The sequence below is a fragment of the Salminus brasiliensis genome, chromosome 11 (genome assembly GCF_030463535.1).
Source record: "Salminus brasiliensis chromosome 11, fSalBra1.hap2, whole genome shotgun sequence".
Classification (NCBI taxonomy): domain Eukaryota; kingdom Metazoa; phylum Chordata; class Actinopteri; order Characiformes; family Bryconidae; genus Salminus; species Salminus brasiliensis.
In genome coordinates this window covers 22,907,003-22,925,619 of record NC_132888.1, presented here as the reverse complement: position 1 = coordinate 22,925,619, position 18,617 = coordinate 22,907,003, and the positions used below count along the sequence as shown (strand labels likewise).

At 42.9% G+C, this 18,617-nt stretch overlaps 1 protein-coding gene across 1 annotated transcript; it reads left to right on the top strand.

The window, feature by feature from the left end:
- The first annotated feature begins 299 nt into the window (after nt 1–299).
- cltcb (clathrin, heavy chain b (Hc)) lies at nt 300–18,595 on the top strand. Its single transcript, XM_072692229.1, has 32 exons — nt 300–654; nt 1,566–1,773; nt 3,952–4,220; nt 4,300–4,461; nt 4,581–4,694; nt 4,898–5,071; nt 6,049–6,246; nt 6,332–6,532; nt 6,653–6,805; nt 6,933–7,055; nt 7,167–7,304; nt 7,408–7,572; nt 7,788–7,968; nt 8,063–8,226; nt 8,329–8,454; nt 9,021–9,163; nt 9,278–9,512; nt 9,697–9,819; nt 9,932–10,077; nt 10,174–10,357; nt 10,448–10,640; nt 10,787–10,944; nt 11,031–11,195; nt 11,326–11,433; nt 11,539–11,706; nt 11,808–11,957; nt 12,054–12,185; nt 12,275–12,385; nt 12,697–12,867; nt 12,981–13,202; nt 16,334–16,409; nt 17,336–18,595. Exons 1-32 carry the CDS (start codon nt 613–615, stop codon nt 17,464–17,466), a joined length of 5,034 nt encoding a protein of 1,677 aa, XP_072548330.1. The 5' UTR covers nt 300–612; the 3' UTR covers nt 17,467–18,595.
- Nucleotides 18,596–18,617: the final 22 nt, after the last annotated feature.

Sequence of the window (18,617 nt, the reverse complement as noted above, 5' to 3'; positions counted from 1 at the left end):
ATTCCTAACTGATCATAATTCATGTCTGGGATGAATCAGGTGAGCTAGGACAGGGGATGGCTGCTGAGAGTTTAGATATTTGAAAGCCGGGGAGCGTCCCCGGATCTGACGTGCCCGTAATATGCTGAATGATGTGGCAAAAAAAAATAAACGTGATTTCTTTGAGAGCATAATTCAATCCCCAATGTGCACAAGTCATATTTATAAGGTCTATGTGTTCGAAATGCTTTGATATATGGCCGTAAAATAACACCGTCTGCCCCCTCTCCGTCGAAACGGTTCCTCCTGTGATGTTTCCGTGTTGAGGCTCCTCCGAGCTGTTTCCGCCGCCATTGCGGATTTCGGCACTTTCAGCACTAGCTCCGCCGATTAACATCTCAGCCGCGGGGGAGGGGGAGAGAAAAGGCACTAACGTCCGGGGGAAAGGGTCGGCGACGTTCTAGGAAACACCAGGAAAGCCTTGGCTTGTTTCGTTTGCCATATTTTCTCCGTTTGGTCCGTGTTTTTCCAGTAAAATCCGGTGCCGTTGACTGCGGTGTCCGTGGAGGAGGTCGCAGCCCGTCGCTAGCTCGCTAGCAGAGTTATTCAGGATTGAGAGCAGATAAAACCACCATGGCTCAAATCCTACCCATCCGCTTTCAGGAGCACCTGCAGGTAGGATTCGTTTCCATTAATGCTGTCGCTATGAACCGCGTTCAAGTTTGAAGCCTGGGTCTATTTAGACTAGCTCCACATTCGCAGGGGTAGCGCCTGGTGGCTAGCGAGTTAGCCTTATGCTAACCGAGCGCTGGAGTCAATGAATGACCTCCCATCCGTTTATTAAACGCCTGTCATTCACATCTCTCACACTTGACGTTATCACAGCACAGACCTTAAAACGCACATGTAGCATGCATTAAACGGGAATGTTCATCCAAAGAAAGCAGTTAATTTGTATTAAAAGAGCTGTCTGATAAATATGGGTAGTGATAGCTAGCTAGATAGCTAGCATGCTAAAAGCGGTTGCTAGCTGGTTAGCTAGCTAGCTAGCTAGCTCCATTTTTTTTGAATGAATGACAGGCGAAACAGTCATCCAGGCAAGCAGCTTATGTTAATACCCATGCTGTCACCCGGTATCTGCTTCATACTGCGAGTTAAATGACCAGGTTTCTTTTTATTTGATGGTTTATAATGATGGTCGGGGTTAGCTAGCACTCGCTTCCTCAGGGCACCGCGCTCCTGTGTCAGGTTCGAGATAAGACGAGCAAGACGAGCGTGACTAGCTAGTGTGAAAGGGCTCCGACCAAAATCTCATGTCCTCAGGAATTTCCCCACAAGGGAAATCAACGTAGCTTACATGTGAAATCGCTTCTGCCCTTGTGTTATCTCATACATGGGGTCACAGCAAACACCTGCAAAAGAGGAGTGGTTTATGTAAACATGGCTTTTTTAAAGTATTAGAAGCCAGAATGCAGATTTCAGTGACAGCCCTCACTTGCTTTGGCTGCTGATGTTTCAAAATGTCTCAAGTCTCCTTTGACTCCTTTGACTCATTTGACTCTCCCCAATCCCCTCTCTGTTATCAGCTCCAGAACCTGGGCATTAACCCAGCCAACATCGGGTTCAGCACCCTCACTATGGAGTCTGACAAGTTCATCTGTGTGCGGGAGAAAGTGGGTGAGCAGGCTCAGGTGGTGATCATTGACTTGAGCGACCCCAACACCCCCATTCGCAGGCCCATCTCGGCAGATAGTGCCATCATGAACCCGGCCAGCAAAGTCATAGCCCTGAAAGGTAAGCGTGCTTCCTTTGGAGACCTCCTTTGGTTAAGAAAACGTCGCTTCTGCCAGCGTATTAAATAGTGATTAAATAAGTTAGGCTATGACAGTGTTGTGTATCACGTTTTTTGGTGTCCAAACAACTTAAAGACGATTACATGTACTGTCTGCACTTTTCCACATTTCTGTTCATATTCACAGCCATGTGTTTTGTTCCGTATAAAGTCTGCTATTGGACACTTTCTGCCTGCCTCTAGCAGTAATTCTGTGTTAATTCTAGTAGTTAAAGTGCTCATTGGAATTGTCCTGCTGTCATAAATGCTTTGTCTTGCTTGTTTTTGTTCTTTTTCGTTTCTTACTGCTTTCTTATGTTTGCAGACGGTGAGTTCAATTTCATATATCCTGAGTTGTGGGGTTGTATTTTGAAATATGTGGGAATCTTTCTTTTCAATGGCGTGTTTAGACGGCTAGACCAGGTTCATGAGGGGAAGTGGTTGTAGGTGGCGTTGATAGTGATGTAATATCCCTCTTTTTAAAACTGTATTATTTATTGTGGTGCACTGACGTATTTTAGTTTGTCCCCAAGATTGTTTTAAGTGGTGTATCACTGTTTAATCATTAGGGTTAAATCCTTGCTGTCATCCCTAATGCAATCGTATTAACGTTTAATGGAAGTTTAATTTGCTTATTTTGGTGCATTGCTTATTTGATGTTGATCCATTCCTTATCAGATTTGATCAGATTTGGGCACAATGTCAAGAACGGCTGCCAAATTCACATTACGTCAAACAGTGAAAAATGAGCAAAGTGGACATGCAAGGTTTTGGCTTGACAGCAACAATATGTTCATATTTAGAACTGCAAAACTGAAATTCTCAGAAATTTCAGGTTTTCTTATTGGATGTTAGAAATGGTTACAGAAAGGGGTTGGCTTTCATATTCTTATTAGATTTCATATGATAAGTCCTAGGACTTATTTGGGTGCTGAGATCTCGCAAAATTGGATGGAGACTGCTTGATAACGCCTAGCGTTTTAAAATCACTGATAACTAATCAATCACGTACTGATTTAGTCGTCAGTTTCCCCACACCTTTATCAGTGTCTCTTCAGCCTTGTGCATGCACTGCTCCCATTTAATTAGGGAAAAGCTCCTAATGAACTCTGTGATTGTGTAAGCTGTGTGTGAGACAGAAAGGTGAAGTCATAGCTTTCGCTGTGCCTCAGATTAAAAAAAAAAAAAAAAAAAGCAGCTTTTTTTTTTATTTTTGCACTTATTTCAGATGCAATACAATGCATGAACGTAAATTAGTGCTTCCTGCTGGTGGTGAATATGAAAAGTAAACACGTATGTAAGCGCAGTGACCCGTGCTGTGTAATTTGAGAGACTGCGCATTTAATCTGGAAACTCAAATAAATGTACCATTGTGTTTCGCTCATCCTGGTTTTGTGCTGGTCCTACTATCTGCATTCAGATCTCTCTCTCTGAGGCGGCCAAAACTATTCATTCTTCATGACGTCAGGGTTCATGATGTTGGGTGTTTTCTTTCTTCTCCACACCAACAATTGAAACACAAGTAAACATAGAGATAGATAATGAATGATGTATATTTGTTTAGTTTTAGTGGAATAAGGTTATTTCTGTCTTGTTTTTATATTGTTTTATTTCGGTACTGTAGAAGGCAAACGTTCAGCCGTTTAAGCAAAGTGAATGCACATTGCCTTTCACATGTCAGAAAACTTGCTTGCAAGTAATTGAAATGCCTGCAATGATCATAATAAATGCACATATGTATATGAATGTGGTGCATTAAAAAATGCTTCTTTTAGGGCTAGAAGTCCAGCAAATTTTGTCCTTTAAGCATTTAGCAAATTTGATAATTCATCAATATGTGTGAAAATATTGAACACTATTGAACTGAATGCAGAGAATAAGTCTGTTGGATGTGTGTTAACGTTTGCAGTGTTTGCTCTTTAGTTGTGTTTGAAGTCATGTTGTCTTTGCACTTACTCATGACTTCTGATATTTTAACACACACAGTTTGGTACTCCCCTTCTTTTTGACATGTTATTAACACTATTCAGTCTTGCTTGCTGCTGAATATGCTTACAAAAAATAAATATAAATAAATAAATAAATAACAACCAAAAAATGTAAACATAAGGTTGATGTTGGCTTTTGTTTCTGAATTTCAGCTGCAAAAACCCTTCAGATTTTCAACATTGAAATGAAGAGCAAAATGAAGGCACACACCATGACGGACGATGTCACGTTCTGGAAGTGGATCTCCCTCAATACTGTAGCACTTGTAACAGACAACGCAGTCTACCACTGGAGCATGGAAGGAGACTCGCAGCCCATCAAAGTGTTTGACCGACACTCCAGTTTAGCCGGCTGCCAGATTATCAACTACCGCACTGACGCCAAGCAGAAATGGCTGCTTCTCATTGGGATTTCGGCGCAGGTAGACCTCGCTGTCATTTATTAATGACGTTAAAAAAAGTTTGGTCTCCAGTGTTTTTGATGACCTCTTCCTCTTCTAGCAAAACCGAGTAGTGGGAGCAATGCAGCTGTACTCCGTGGACAGGAAGGTGTCCCAGCCTATCGAGGGCCATGCTGCTGGCTTTGCGCAGTTCAAAATGGAGGGGAATTCTGAAGAATCCACTCTCTTCTGCTTTGCTGTACGCAGTCAAGCCGGAGGAAAGGTCTGCTAGCTTTCCCAGATTCCGTAAAAGTATAGAGTAAGGTGGTTGCAATTGTATTATTATAGTATAATAAGCGATCTTGTTTAATGCCATTTTTTTGGTTTTCCATTTAACCTCAGCTACACATTATTGAGGTTGGGACTCCTCCATCTGGGAATCAGCCTTTTCCAAAGAAAGCAGTGGATGTGTTTTTCCCTCCAGAGGCCCAGAATGACTTCCCAGTTGCTATGCAGGTACTTTTCTAAGCCCTTATTGCTTTCTTAGCACAGTCTGTGACTATGGCTTTATCACAGGGTGTTGAGTGCACCCTGTCGTGTTTTTACCAGTCTTCAGATTTATCAAGATGCTTATTACATTTCAGAACTCAGCAGAGTTGAATTGTCTGTCTCAGAACATTTCAGGATGTGTGATTCAGCTTTTGTTTCTTCCCCTGTAGATCAGCTCCAAGCAGGATGTAGTCTTTCTCATCACCAAATATGGCTACATCCACCTTTACGACCTTGAAACCGGCACCTGCATCTACATGAACAGAATCAGTGGGGAGACCATCTTCGTGACTGCTCCCCATGAAGCTACTGCTGGCATTATTGGGGTCAACAGAAAAGGACAGGTAATGCATGTTGTAATAAAATGCATCATAGTCTCAAGCTTTTTGATCTTTCTCTCCATCAAGCAAGTGTTTTCACTCAGACTGACTCACTTTAAAGGAACTGCATGGATTTCTTTACCTGCGGTTACCTGTAAAAACACAGAAGATGCACCGGCATTCTTATTTAGTGTAACTGGAGGCTACCAGGTGATAAATAATTTTCTAGCACAGGCTCCAGGGCCATGAAATATGCAGCAAGTGAGAGGAAAGATGATCACTCTCCTTTGTCGCGTCGCAGCGCCAATTCACCTTCTCATTAAGTCTACTTGTGTGCTTACCTGGCCTTCCACCCCCCTCGTCTTTAGTACACAGCCTCATGTCTAAACCCTGCAAATGCCTCTGTCTGTGTCTGCAATGTTGAACCTACATGTTAAGTCCCTGGGATCAGGGAAGCCCCGTAAATAACAACAGTTGTGGCACCGTAGATCCCTGACGGGCACCAACAGCGTAAGAGAGGCAGCGGGAGGTGGTGATGGGTGCACTAATCCTCTTACTATTTCCAGCTCTTACTGTGCCACAGCCTGACGGGCCTACTCTGCATGCAGCACATGGCTTGATTTGCCCAAATGTCGTAAATTGACCACATATCATCCTTTTTTTGTTAAGAAATATACCTACTCTTACATGTAGGTGTGTGGTTCTCAAAGAGAGAGATTTCAGAGGTCTTGGGATCATGTGATGTGTGTCACAAGGGGTGATGGCATGTCTTCAGTCTTACTGATTGTTTACTCTCTGTATGAGTGATGTGGGACCTCAGCAAACTGATGATCTGAGCTTTGGTGGACAGCCCCCACTCAGCTTTTCCCTTCATTTGTATTGCTGCTTTCAGCGTCTTCCACAAAGCAACACAGGAGAAACAAGCGAGCGCAGCTTCAAGCAGTCTGATGAGACCTCATATCATGCACAACACCTGCTTACCGGTGGTGTTCTTTCTATAGGTGCTGTCTGTTTGTGTGGAGGAGGAAAACATCATCCCCTACATCACCAATGTCCTGCAGAACCCTGACCTGGCCCTACGCATGGCTGTCCGCAACAACCTAGCTGGCGCTGAAGAGCTCTTCGCGCGCAAGTTCAACACACTGTTTGCAGGGGGCAACTACTCGGAGGCTGCCAAAGTGGCTGCCAATGCACCAAAGGTACCACTGCCTGCACTTGTAGCTTGGCACTAATCCTGCAGCTTTGTCCACTGAGTTTTTGCTTATCAGTGCTTGTTTTTCTTAGGGTATCCTCCGAACCCCAGACACCATCCGGCGGTTCCAAAGTGTCCCGGCCCAGCCAGGCCAGACCTCCCCGTTGCTGCAGTACTTTGGCATCTTGCTGGACCAGGGCCAGCTCAACAAGTTTGAGTCCCTGGAGCTGTGCAGGCCTGTTCTGCAGCAGGGCCGCAAGCAGCTGCTGGAGAAGTGGTTGAAGGAAGATAAGGTAAAGGGCCTGAAGTATAAACGTATGGAGCTGTTTGTTTTACTGTGATACACCTACACATTTTTTTTCCATATTTTTTTTAATTGGACGCAAGCTGAATTTTGATCTGTTTTGTTTCAGCTGGAGTGCTCGGAAGAGCTTGGTGATCTGGTGAAGTCAGTGGACCCGACCCTTGCTCTCAGTGTCTACCTAAGGGCTAATGTCCCCAACAAAGTCATCCAGTGCTTTGCAGAGACTGGCCAGTTCCAGAAAATTGTACTGTATGCAAAGAAGGTCAGCTGATCAACCAAATTCATAATATCTGTTGTGATTTCCCTTGAGAATATAAATGATGTTGCATTCATTGAAATATGAGTATTTCTATATTTTAGATGTTCTCTCCATCCCTATGTGTCTGCAGGTTGGCTACACTCCAGACTGGATCTTCCTGCTTCGGAATGTCATGCGGATCAGTCCAGAACAGGGGCTCCAGTTCTCCCAGATGCTTGTGCAGGATGAGGAACCACTTGCTGACATCACCCAGGTAAACAGGCCTCGTTTTTCACCGTGGCTTTGATTTCCTGGGCAGTTGTTTTTGCTGTCGAGTTCACAGTTTAACATGGCGAAAACTGCTCTTTTTTGTTTCTCTGTTCAGATTGTGGATGTGTTTATGGAGTACAACCTAATACAGCAGTGCACCTCCTTCCTGCTGGACGCCCTGAAGAACAACCGACCTACTGAGGGCCCTCTGCAGACCCGGCTGCTGGAGATGAATCTAATGCATGCTCCACAGGTTCTCTTTGAGCTTTAGTGGAGCCACTTGTGTTTCTGTTGTATTAATTCAGTCTTTTAGGTGTGGGTAGATTGTTTGTTTATGTGCATTTTGGTGTTTTTAGGTGGCTGATGCCATTCTTGGGAACCAGATGTTCACCCACTATGACCGAGCCCATGTCGCACAGCTGTGTGAGAAGGCTGGACTGCTACAGAGAGCCCTGGAGCACTACACTGACTTGTATGACATCAAGCGAGCTGTGGTGCACACCCACCTACTCAACCCAGAGGTACTCCCTAAAGTCACGTTGTATTCTTCCAACAAACTCCACTGATGAATCATAGTATGCTCTTGCTTCCTTTCTGTATGAATTGTGCCTGGCAGTCTCATGTTCACTGTTGTGACTCATTCCACTGATGGCTGCAATGTCCTTGCCTACGGAAGTCTAGTTTTATTTTTGCCTTCAGATGTTCCCAGTTTGTAACCAACATGTTTTGTCTGCAGTGGCTGGTAAACTTTTTTGGCTCACTGTCTGTGGAGGACTCTCTGGAGTGCCTGAGAGCCATGCTGTCAGCCAACATCCGCCAGAACCTGCAGATCTGTGTCCAGGTGGCCTCCAAGTACCACGAGCAGCTCTCCACCCAGTCCCTCACTGAGCTGTTCGAGTCATTCAAGAGCTTTGAAGGCAAGTCTTATGTTTCTCAAGTATTCGAAATGTCTTGTTTTAGTGAGCAACCTAGACTTTCAGGCTTGAATATGTCTGGACTTGTGCCTTGCAGGTCTGTTCTACTTCCTTGGCTCCATTGTGAACTTCAGCCAGGATCCAGAGGTTCATTTCAAGTATATTCAGGCAGCATGTAAAACTGGCCAGATCAAAGAGGTGGAGAGGATCTGCCGAGAGAGTAACTGCTATGACCCTGAGCGTGTGAAAAACTTCCTCAAGGTATGAAGCTGGGTTCTTGTAGTTAATCTCAGCAGATCTTATCTTGAGAATGCATATGCCAGTTTTTGCATAGTCAGTTTATCTTTTTTTTTCTGTATGCAGGAAGCCAAACTGACTGATCAGCTGCCTCTCATCATTGTGTGTGACCGTTTCGACTTTGTCCATGACCTGGTCCTTTATCTGTACCGCAACAACCTGCAGAAGTACATTGAGATCTATGTCCAGAAGGTATGCTTTGTAGACCATAGTAATGGGCTAGTACTACAATGCTTCAGGTATTCCCTAGGTACCATGTAGTGCTAGGTGATACCTATGATATTATATGCAATGCTTTGTTTTTCCTTTTTTATTTATTTATTTATTTATTTATTAATTTATCGGTATCGACTGATATGCAAAGTGTATGTATGGGTATCATAACTGAAAAGGTTGGATCGGTGCATCCCTAGTCTTAAGCAGTGGTGCAGCATGTTAGGCAGGGCAGTTGGGATAACACAGGTTTAAGCCTGTCTAGATCTAGGCTGTGGTAGATCTTTTGGTTACAGAAAGACTCTTAAGCCCTATTTGGATGGGATTAGTCTAGCAGGGGGAGGTGGAGTAATGTAATATTACCACAGGATGTGAGAATTTATGCCCGATTCGCACAGGATAAGAAATCTCGACATAAATGAATGAGATGGGAGTGGCTACCCCGTTTAGCTGCTGCCATCACCTTCAAATTCACTATGGTGACTGGGATTTAGAGACAAAGTTAACTACATTTGAGTAAAGTCTGAGTGTTTGGTGTCTGTCAGGTAAACCCTAGCCGCTTGCCTGTGGTGATTGGCGGCCTGCTGGATGTCGACTGTTCAGAGGACGTCATTAAGAACCTGATCCTGGTGGTGCGGGGCCAATTCTCCACTGATGAGCTGGTAGCTGAAGTGGAGAAGAGAAACAGGTACATCCTTTGTAGGCCAGCCTATCCCGTAGCCCCAGATGTACTGTATAATCACTACTCACAAATGTAAAACTAAAAAAAAAGAATGTTCTGACCAAACCATGTTGATGGCAGACTGAAGCTGCTGCTGCCATGGTTGGAGGCCCGTATCCATGAGGGCTGTGAGGAGCCTGCCACGCATAATGCCCTGGCTAAGATCTACATTGACAGCAACAATAACCCTGAGCGCTTCCTCCGAGAGAACCCCTACTATGACAGCCGTGTAGTGGGCAAGTACTGCGAGAAGAGGGACCCTCATCTGGCTTGTGTTGCCTATGAAAGAGGACAGTGTGACCAAGAGCTCATAAATGTAAGCAGCTGTCGTTTGCACACATGTCCTGAACAAGCTTTTGCATTTCTGTTGTTAAAGTCTTGTGTAGTTGAGTTGATGTAACTGTTTTTGAAGTCTCTCCCGTCTTCTCAAGTTTATTTGTTAAGGAAGAAGGTGTAATTGTGTAGGACACTAAAGCAAGTATGTTCTTTCCATTCCGCAGGTTTGCAATGAAAACTCCCTTTTTAAGAGTCTATCTCGGTATTTGGTGCGCCGTAAGGACCCCGAACTGTGGGCAAGTGTTCTGCTGGAGAGCAACCCCTACCGAAGGCCACTCATTGACCAGGTATAGAAATTAGGGTCTGGCTGGAGATGCGTAGAGTTTAAAAGTCAGTCCTTGAAAAGAAATGTACCTTTTTCCAGATTTATTCAAAGTCATCTTCTCTTTGCTGTCGCAGGTTGTACAGACTGCGCTCTCTGAGACGCAGGATCCAGAAGAGGTGTCGGTCACTGTCAAGGCCTTTATGACTGCTGATCTTCCTAACGAGCTCATTGAGCTTTTGGAGAAGATTGTCTTGGACAACTCTGTTTTCAGTGAACACAGGTTAGTGTGAACCTTCCAGCTGTTTGGCTTCATCATAGATAGTCATCTGGTTGATATATTCCTGCCACACATATCTTGTCATTCATTTTACCTCAGGAATCTGCAGAACCTTCTCATCCTGACGGCCATCAAAGCCGACCGCACTCGCGTCATGGAGTACATTAACCGCCTCGACAACTACGATGCCCCTGACATCGCCAACATTGCCATCAGCAATGAGCTCTTTGAGGAGGCTTTTGCCATCTTCAGGAAGTTTGACGTGAACACCTCAGCAGTACAGGTCAGTCCTGTTGTAATCTTGTTTGCCCACAGGTGCTTTGAAAGTGCTCTTGCTGACCTCCAAATGCAATGTGTGTTTATTCTGTGGTAGGTTCTGATTGAGCATATTGGTAATCTGGACCGGGCCTATGAGTTTGCTGAACGCTGCAATGAGCCTGCAGTGTGGAGCCAGCTTGCAAAAGCTCAGCTGCAGAAGGGTCTGGTAAAGGAAGCTATTGACTCCTACATCAAGGCAGATGATCCATCAGCCTACATGGAGGTGGGACAAGCTGCTGCACAAAGTGGTAAGTGCAGCCAGAAGCTTTCACCTCTGTACCAGTAGAGGGAGTAATTAGTTGTAGTGTATTTTCACACTGATATATGGGATATTTTAGGTTCTGAAAATGTGTTCATAAATAAAAAGATTATTGATTGGATTTGTCTTCCACAGGAAATTGGGAGGATTTGGTGAAGTTCTTGTTGATGGCACGTAAGAAGGCACGAGAGTCTTACGTAGAAACTGAGCTGATCTTTGCTTTGGCCAAAACCAACCGCCTGGCAGAGCTGGAGGAGTTCATCAATGGACCAAATAATGCCCACATCCAGCAAGTAAGACACACTCGGTACCTGGCATGCTGTTTTTGAGTTTGTGGGCTTGTGACCTTTTTTTGACCTTTGCGACCTTTTCTTCCAAGGTTGGAGACCGATGCTATGACGAGAAGATGTATGAGGCAGCTAAGCTTCTGTACAACAATGTGTCCAACTTTGGCCGCCTGGCTTCCACTCTCGTCCACTTGGGGGAGTACCAGGCTGCTGTGGATGGGGCCCGCAAAGCAAACAGCACACGAACTTGGAAAGAGGTGAGACGGCACTCACACACTATGTGTTGAGGGAGGGTACGTGGGTTGTTTATAGCACTGCTGAGTTGTGCTAATGGCATTTTAGTACTTAATATGGCTTTCACTGATATTAAAAAGCATCTTTTTCCAGGTTTGCTTTGCCTGTGTGGATGGGAAAGAATTCCGTCTGGCACAGATGTGTGGCTTGCACATTGTGGTCCATGCTGACGAACTTGAGGAGCTCATCAATTACTACCAGGTATTTGAGTTTAGTTCAGAATTTTTTAATGTATGAAGGCTCGATTTTTAACCATGTAAAGAGGTCTTGCAGCAGGGGTCTCATTGGGTATTATTTGTTTATCAGGACCGCGGTTACTTTGAGGAGCTGATCACCATGCTGGAGGCCGCTCTGGGTCTGGAACGCGCTCACATGGGCATGTTCACGGAGTTGGCTATCCTCTACTCCAAGTTCAAACCTCAGAAGATGAGAGAGCATCTGGAGCTCTTCTGGTCCAGAGTCAACATTCCCAAGGTAGGAGAGTGTTACCTGTTCACCAGTGTATTAATACTCTTGGTCCTGTTGTTAAAGTGAAACTGGTGCTTTATAGTGTTGTATTGTAATGTATGCTCTAGGTTTTGAGGGCAGCAGAGCAGGCCCATCTGTGGGCTGAGCTGGTCTTCCTGTATGACAAGTACGAGGAATATGATAACGCCATCATTACAATGATGAACCACCCTACGGATGCCTGGAAGGAGAGCCAGTTCAAAGACATTGTAACCAAGGTAAGTCGATGGATTCTTTTCATTCTTCTTTTTAAATGAAGGGCACCTTGCTGTTTTCCCCCAAACCAGTGTTAAGCCATGTTTGCCTTGTTTTAGGTGGCTAATGTGGAACTCTATTACAAAGCCGTCCAATTCTATCTGGAGTTTAAGCCTTTGTTACTGAACGACCTGCTCATCGTGCTGTCCCCGAGGCTTGATCACACCCGTGCTGTCAACTTTTTCTCCAAGGTATCTTAAAGCCTCTGCTTGTTTTTTTCCTTAGCTTGTTATTAAAAGCTGAGAAAATGTATGATTTTTATTTTTAATGTGTCTTTCAGGTCAAACAGTTGTCCTTGGTTAAACCATACCTGCGGTCTGTACAGAACCACAACAACAAATCAGTAAATGAAGCTCTAAACAATCTCTTCATAATAGAGGAGGATTACCAGGTAGGAGACGTAGCAGTCATGGAACTTGTCCTCTCATAAATCTCTCATAAACAGTAATAAGTAACTTTAGATTATTATTCAATTTTTCTGTTGTAAATTTCCTATTTATTTATTACTTAATACTTGTTTTAAAAGTTATATTTATTTCTATGTAGTTTACATTCCATTTACTTTATTCCATAGTTTTCATTTACTGTTTTACTTATGTTTTTGTTGTTAAAAATTCAGCTCAAAGTGCTACACAATAAAATGATATATGAAATAAATAATAATAGTAATAAATGTAATGTGCTTTGTTTTCCCCCACACAGGCTCTGCGAACATCCATTGATGCATATGACAACTTCGATAACATATCTCTGGCCCAGAGTCTAGAGAAGCATGAGCTCATTGAGTTCAGGAGAATCGCTGCATACCTTTTCAAAGGCAACAACCGCTGGAAGCAAAGCGTGGAACTCTGCAAAAAGGACAAACTCTACAAGGTTTCTGCGTACAACACAATATCTAAAATGAATGTTATTTTAATGGGTTTGGTGGGATGTCCATTAGGCCTAACTCTAAACCAAGCCATCTGATGTATGCGTGTGTGCTGTAGGATGCCATGCAGTACGCGTCAGAGTCGAAGGACACCGAGCTGGCAGAGGAGCTACTGCAGTGGTTCCTGCAGGAGGAGAAGAAGGAGTGCTTTGCTGCCTGCTTGTTTACCTGCTATGACCTGCTCCGGCCTGATGTGGTCCTGGAGACCGCCTGGAGGCACAACATCATGGACTTCTCCATGCCCTACTTTATCCAGGTCATGAGGGAGTATCTTAGCAAGGTGAGCCTGTGTGATTGATGCAAGTGTAGATCATGGGGGTGAAACATTTGGGGCAAAATCCGTTTTCATGGTTAATTGTAACAGATGCTTTAGCACACAAATTAAATCACACCTCTCTCTCAATACATTTCATTTTTCTCTTTTTATAAATGATACCATTAAAATCAGAACATCTCATTGCTCACTCTGCCCATGAACATTGTTTACCAAATGCTTTAAAGTTACATAAATATTTTTTCTGCTGTATACATTTGTACAGGGTATTTGTACAGCCTTATGACATCCCCCTAAACCTATATCCTGCAGGACCAGGCAACCCTGATCCTGGATGATCCACTGCCCTGCACGTTTTAGTGGTTCTCTGATCGAAAACACAACCTTCAACTTCGGAAGGACTTGTTAAATTAGTTGATTAGCTGGATCAGGTGTGTTGGGAGCAGGGTACTAAAATGTAGGGACTAAAATGTGCAGGGCAGGAGGTCCTGCAGGAGCAGGGTTTGGAACCACATGAACTAGCAACTGTTAAAATGTCATTAAATACCTTCTACTGATGTTAGGAATATGATTTGAATAGATAGTCATAAAGATCATAGACTATGGGATTTATATTGAGAGACTGTTTGCCGTAGTGTTTTCATTTTTATATATATATATATATATATATATATATATATATATATATATATATATATAATCCTTTCATGAAGATTAGTGCAACCTTAGACAAAACCAACAAAATACTTTCTATGATTTCCTGCTTTTTATTTCTGTTAACTCTACTGCTGATTTCTGCAATTGTTCTCTTCTTGCATTTTCAATGCTGGACTGTTAAATTTGCTTTATTTTCTTAAGCTGCTACTCTTAAATTCCCTTTCAGGTTGATGCAATTAAGGAAAAGGTGAAGGCTGCCTCTTATTTCATTTTTTTTAACCCTCGTAGTTTTGGAGGACTGAAACTTCAGGAATCTGCATGAGTTTTTTTTTTTTTTCCTCCCTCCCATATCACTCTGCTGCTTTTAAACACACCTTGACTAGAATTTCCTCAAGTTTCCTCTAGAGCACTGACCATCTGGCAAGCAGATGCTGCAGTAGCAAGCAACTCGCAACTCTCTCAGACTTGTAGATGATGAGCTAGCATTAACATCACTGAACTGCAGTCTATCATTGGTCGCCAAATGCATATCTCCCCATGCTATTGTCATTTCCCTGGTCAGATGAGTCATGAGAGTGACATTTTTATTGGTTTCTTCCCACTGAAGACTTTTAGCATTTCCCACTTCAATTGGCTGATTTTATTCTTTCTTTCTTTTTTTTTTAAGTTCCAACACTCATCCAGTTGTAGACTGCATTGCAAGTGATTTAGCTGTGAGTTAAGACTAGACATAGACGAAGTGACCACATTTTCAGAATTCTGTTAATCATTGCTTCTCCTGACGGGACTCAGGAGTTACAGCTGCACCAAAAGAATTACTACCTCTTGGGCCTTGTGCAAAAATCAGTCCACAGTACCAGGAAAGTGTGGTCCTTCAGTAGCATTAAAGCTGATATCGTGTCATAGAGGTTTCACACGCATGTCTTTTTACAGTGGTAGTGGCACCTTTTACAAGGTTAGGGAACATGGCTGTTTGGCTGTGCCTGCCTCTGGAAGCCTTGAATGGCTGTACGAATCCATCTCTCACCCTGTCACTCCTTCACTCTTCTACTCTGCCTCTCTTCCATGCACACTTCTTAACTAAACAAGTAACAGCAACACCTCTGGCATGTTTTCTTCCCTTCAATGAAACTTTGACTTTTGCTGTCCTTTTTCGAGCCTGCTCAACAAACATACTCATCAAAACTTCTCAGTATCAACGGCAGCTGTATGTAGAGAACTGAACCCAAAGGCAATAGCAGTCACAAAGCATGCGCTCACTAAGACACAAATTGACCATTCTGTTGGAGTTTTTAAGGAAAGACATTGAACAGTTTTTGTCATATGCTATTCTAATTTTCCTGTGTTTGTCTAATCTGTTTTCATGGACACACATTTGACCATTCTTTATTTAACAGTTGTAAGTTTCCTTTTTTTTCTCTAATGAAACTCCCACAATTGACCTGTTTGCAGGAGAAAAATCAAATGACATGATTTACCCCTTACCTCAGATGCAGCTGATCAGCAAAGACATGTCTGAAGTTTGCTTCTCTACTTTAGAATGGGTGATGCTACGCTACTGTTGCTAACAAACACTGGACTTGGACTGTCACTAATCTCGTCAACGTAAAAACACATGCCCCAAAACCACAGAAACCCTCTCAAAACACCTCCAGATTTGTTTTGGGCTGGCAAATTGATGTAAGTCAGGACATTGCATGACTTAGTCGAGTCTATAAGCACAAGAATAATGTGCCAACATGCTGTGCATTACATAGCAGTTTGAAAATGGAAGAGATCTATGTCTAAAAGCTTTTTGAAGCAGATTAAGATTTTGGCGTTTGTTTACAGAGATGAGATTGGGGGGCGTGTAAGTGCAGTGTTTGTTAGCAATGTTAGCCTAGTGTCTCCCATTGTGAGCAAAAGAAGCACATGTCAGATCGCAAGCACGTCTTGGCTGAGTGACTGTATCTAGAATAAGTGATCAATCATCTTCATTAGATTTTTTTTTTGCTAAACTATTCCTTTACTGCTCTGTTTAGGTGACAGGGTTCTGTTTTCTACATATGCATCGTTTAATCGGACCACTCCGTGGCTGATAGGGGGGACCATCCACTCATAGTGTACCCAGTGAATCTTGTTTGTTTTTTTTAGTGCACTTCCTTGTAAACCCAAACCGTCTGTAATTTCACGTGGTAGTGTTGACCAGTAGAAGACTTAGACCACCCTAAGAGCTGAATTGATGCTAGTAGTATCTGTGTTCACCTGCAGGTACGGACTTTCCTGGCTAAGAACTCTCCCGTGCCCTTAGTCTCTGCTTTGAAAGCATTATGCACCTTGGTTTAAGCTTGGCTTTAAGCATTTCTCATGAATGGTCCCATCCATCAGTCATTTCCTCTGTTGACAAGGAAAGCCAGAAATGTGTGACTCATCTCCTTGCTACTGAGTAGTTGACATTTTCCTCAGTCTTCTTGCTTCCATCTGTTTTTCGCCTTATTCAGGTCGATAAGCTGGATGCGTCAGAGTCCTTGAGGAAAGAGGAGGAGCAGGCCACAGAGGCACAACCCATTGTTTACGGTAGGACTGCTTGACAACATTACGATCAACCCAGACGCCCCAGTCAGTGTGGGGCCTGAAGTGTTTTAGGCCTTTTACATTTGCGCTGGAGCTACAAGGCTAATGAAGTAAAAAGTAACGGAAGCTTACACACCACCAATTAACACCATGTGCACTGCAGGCCTGAAAGATTGTACACTTCCTTCAAAGTAACCTCAAATAGACTTACTGAAGACACAACTAAACCAAGGCCTAATCTTAGGCTTAATCAGAGACTATGTAGGGAAATATGCATCCTTCTACTTTTAGCAAGCCAGTTCTATAGAGATGTCCATAGTAACGGTAGTATGCAGAAGTATGTTTTCATATGTAGTGTAGTAAGCTAATGATGCATTATTTTATATATATATATATATATATATCATGGTTTTCAGCACCACAAACATTTAGGCATGCATGAGCACCCACTACTGGATGTATAGGACATAACATGGTCTGGGGACTGGTATTTATTGCAGATATGTGGCTTACTAGATTTCTTCACCTCTATATACTTTATGTGGATGTATAGGACATAACATGGCCCGGGGGCTGGTATTTACTGCAGAGAGATTATTTATTATTATTTTGTATTTAACATGGTTGCAAACAGTATTAGCATCCTAATTAAACTCTGACACAGTATGCCTTGAAATTACCTGGGTGAACACGCAAATGTGTATTTTATGGACTTTTCGTGCAGTAAGTAATATAGAACAAGCCGTCTGAAGTAAGCCTTTGTACCTGGTTCCAGCACTGAAGGAGATTGTATATGAAAAGGCCACATCCAGCATGTTCAGCTTCCAATAAGCTGTATATAGTTACTGTTACCACACCCTGAACTGCATCCATCACAGTGATACTGTTTTAATGGATGCGTCTGTGTCTCTGTTTGAATTGTGTTTTAGGCACACCCCAGCTTATGCTCACTGCAGGCCCCAATGTTGCAGTTCCTCCCCAGCAGCCTTACGGCTACGGCTATGCTGCCCCCACTGGCTACGGTCAGCCAGCGCAGCCAGGCTTCGGCTACGGCATGTGAAGCGCTCCCGCCCCCCGCAGTTCTCCATCCATCTCTCCTTAAGTTCCTCACCAGCTTATTGTGGTCTACTCCCATAAAAGGGGTGTGGGGGGGTGGGGTATGTGTGCGAAGTCAGAAGTTGTGCGTTTTAAATTATTTTCCTTAAAATGCATCGAAGGACTTTAATTTTTATTTGTATTAAAAAAAAGAAAATAATTGGACCACATTTTTATTTTACATTCCATATTTAAGCCTACTTATATAAGATTTGTGACCTGATTTTTCTTTCCTTTTTTTTTTTTTTTTTTTTTTTAAGGGGGAATGGGTAATGTGCGTAAGTGGAATTGTGAGAACAGCAATTAACCTTAACATATGTTGTGAAGCATCTGATTTGCACTCTGTCGTGAGAGGAAAACTAATGTAGAATCTCTTAATTTTGATGTGCTGTGCGTGAAAGCTTAACACTGTCCGTCTGTATAATGCATTTCATTATTGTATATTCTGAAGAAGAAGAAGAAGAAGAAGAAGGAAAAAAAAAACAGGTTAAAAACTAAATATCTGAACTTGAACGTATGCATCCATAGGTACATTTAGCAAACACTAAGTAATATTCAGATATTCTACACAGGTATGTAGCTGTATGGGATTTTAAGTGCATACAGACTTAATGATTATAGAAAGCAATTTTAACCCCTTAGCATAAACAGTTCCCATCAAGCGTGTCAACGTTAACATCCTTCCATTCACTCCATGTGTAACCGGTGAACTTTTTTTGTTGTGTTCTATACAGTGCTCTTGTGTGCTCCCATTTCCAGAAACGAGCAAGGGATTAAAAAAAAAAAAGAAAAAGAAAGAAAAAAAAAAAAGACTATTCTTCTGACCTCTGTGTATTTACTCACCATGCAACTTCCCTGTATTGAGGTTTGTGTATGCCTGGTATCGTGATGTTCTAGCTCCACTATTTTTGAGTGTACAGAAGAACGAACTATAGAAGCGGATACCTTGCTTGTCCTGTAAGTTCTGTTGTGTGCTGTACGCACCCTGAACACGAAGTGAAATAGCTGATACATTTACAGGATCGTGATCATTTTTGGTGGCTTGATTGTAAAACTGAGCTCAGATTAAAATGAAAACTCATCCAACCACTGAATCAGATGTGTCTTGTGTCTTGT

Bases quoted from the DNA above. Each gene is read 5' to 3' on its own strand.
- cltcb (XM_072692229.1), top strand. From the start codon at position 613: ATGGCTCAAATCCTACCCATCCGCTTTCAGGAGCACCTGCAG. The intron at 10,078-10,173 runs GTTAGTGTGAAC...ATTTTACCTCAG, and splicing joins TCTGTTTTCAGTGAACACAG to GAATCTGCAGAACCTTCTCA. The intron at 13,203-16,333 runs GTGAGCCTGTGT...CGCCTTATTCAG, and splicing joins TGAGGGAGTATCTTAGCAAG to GTCGATAAGCTGGATGCGTC.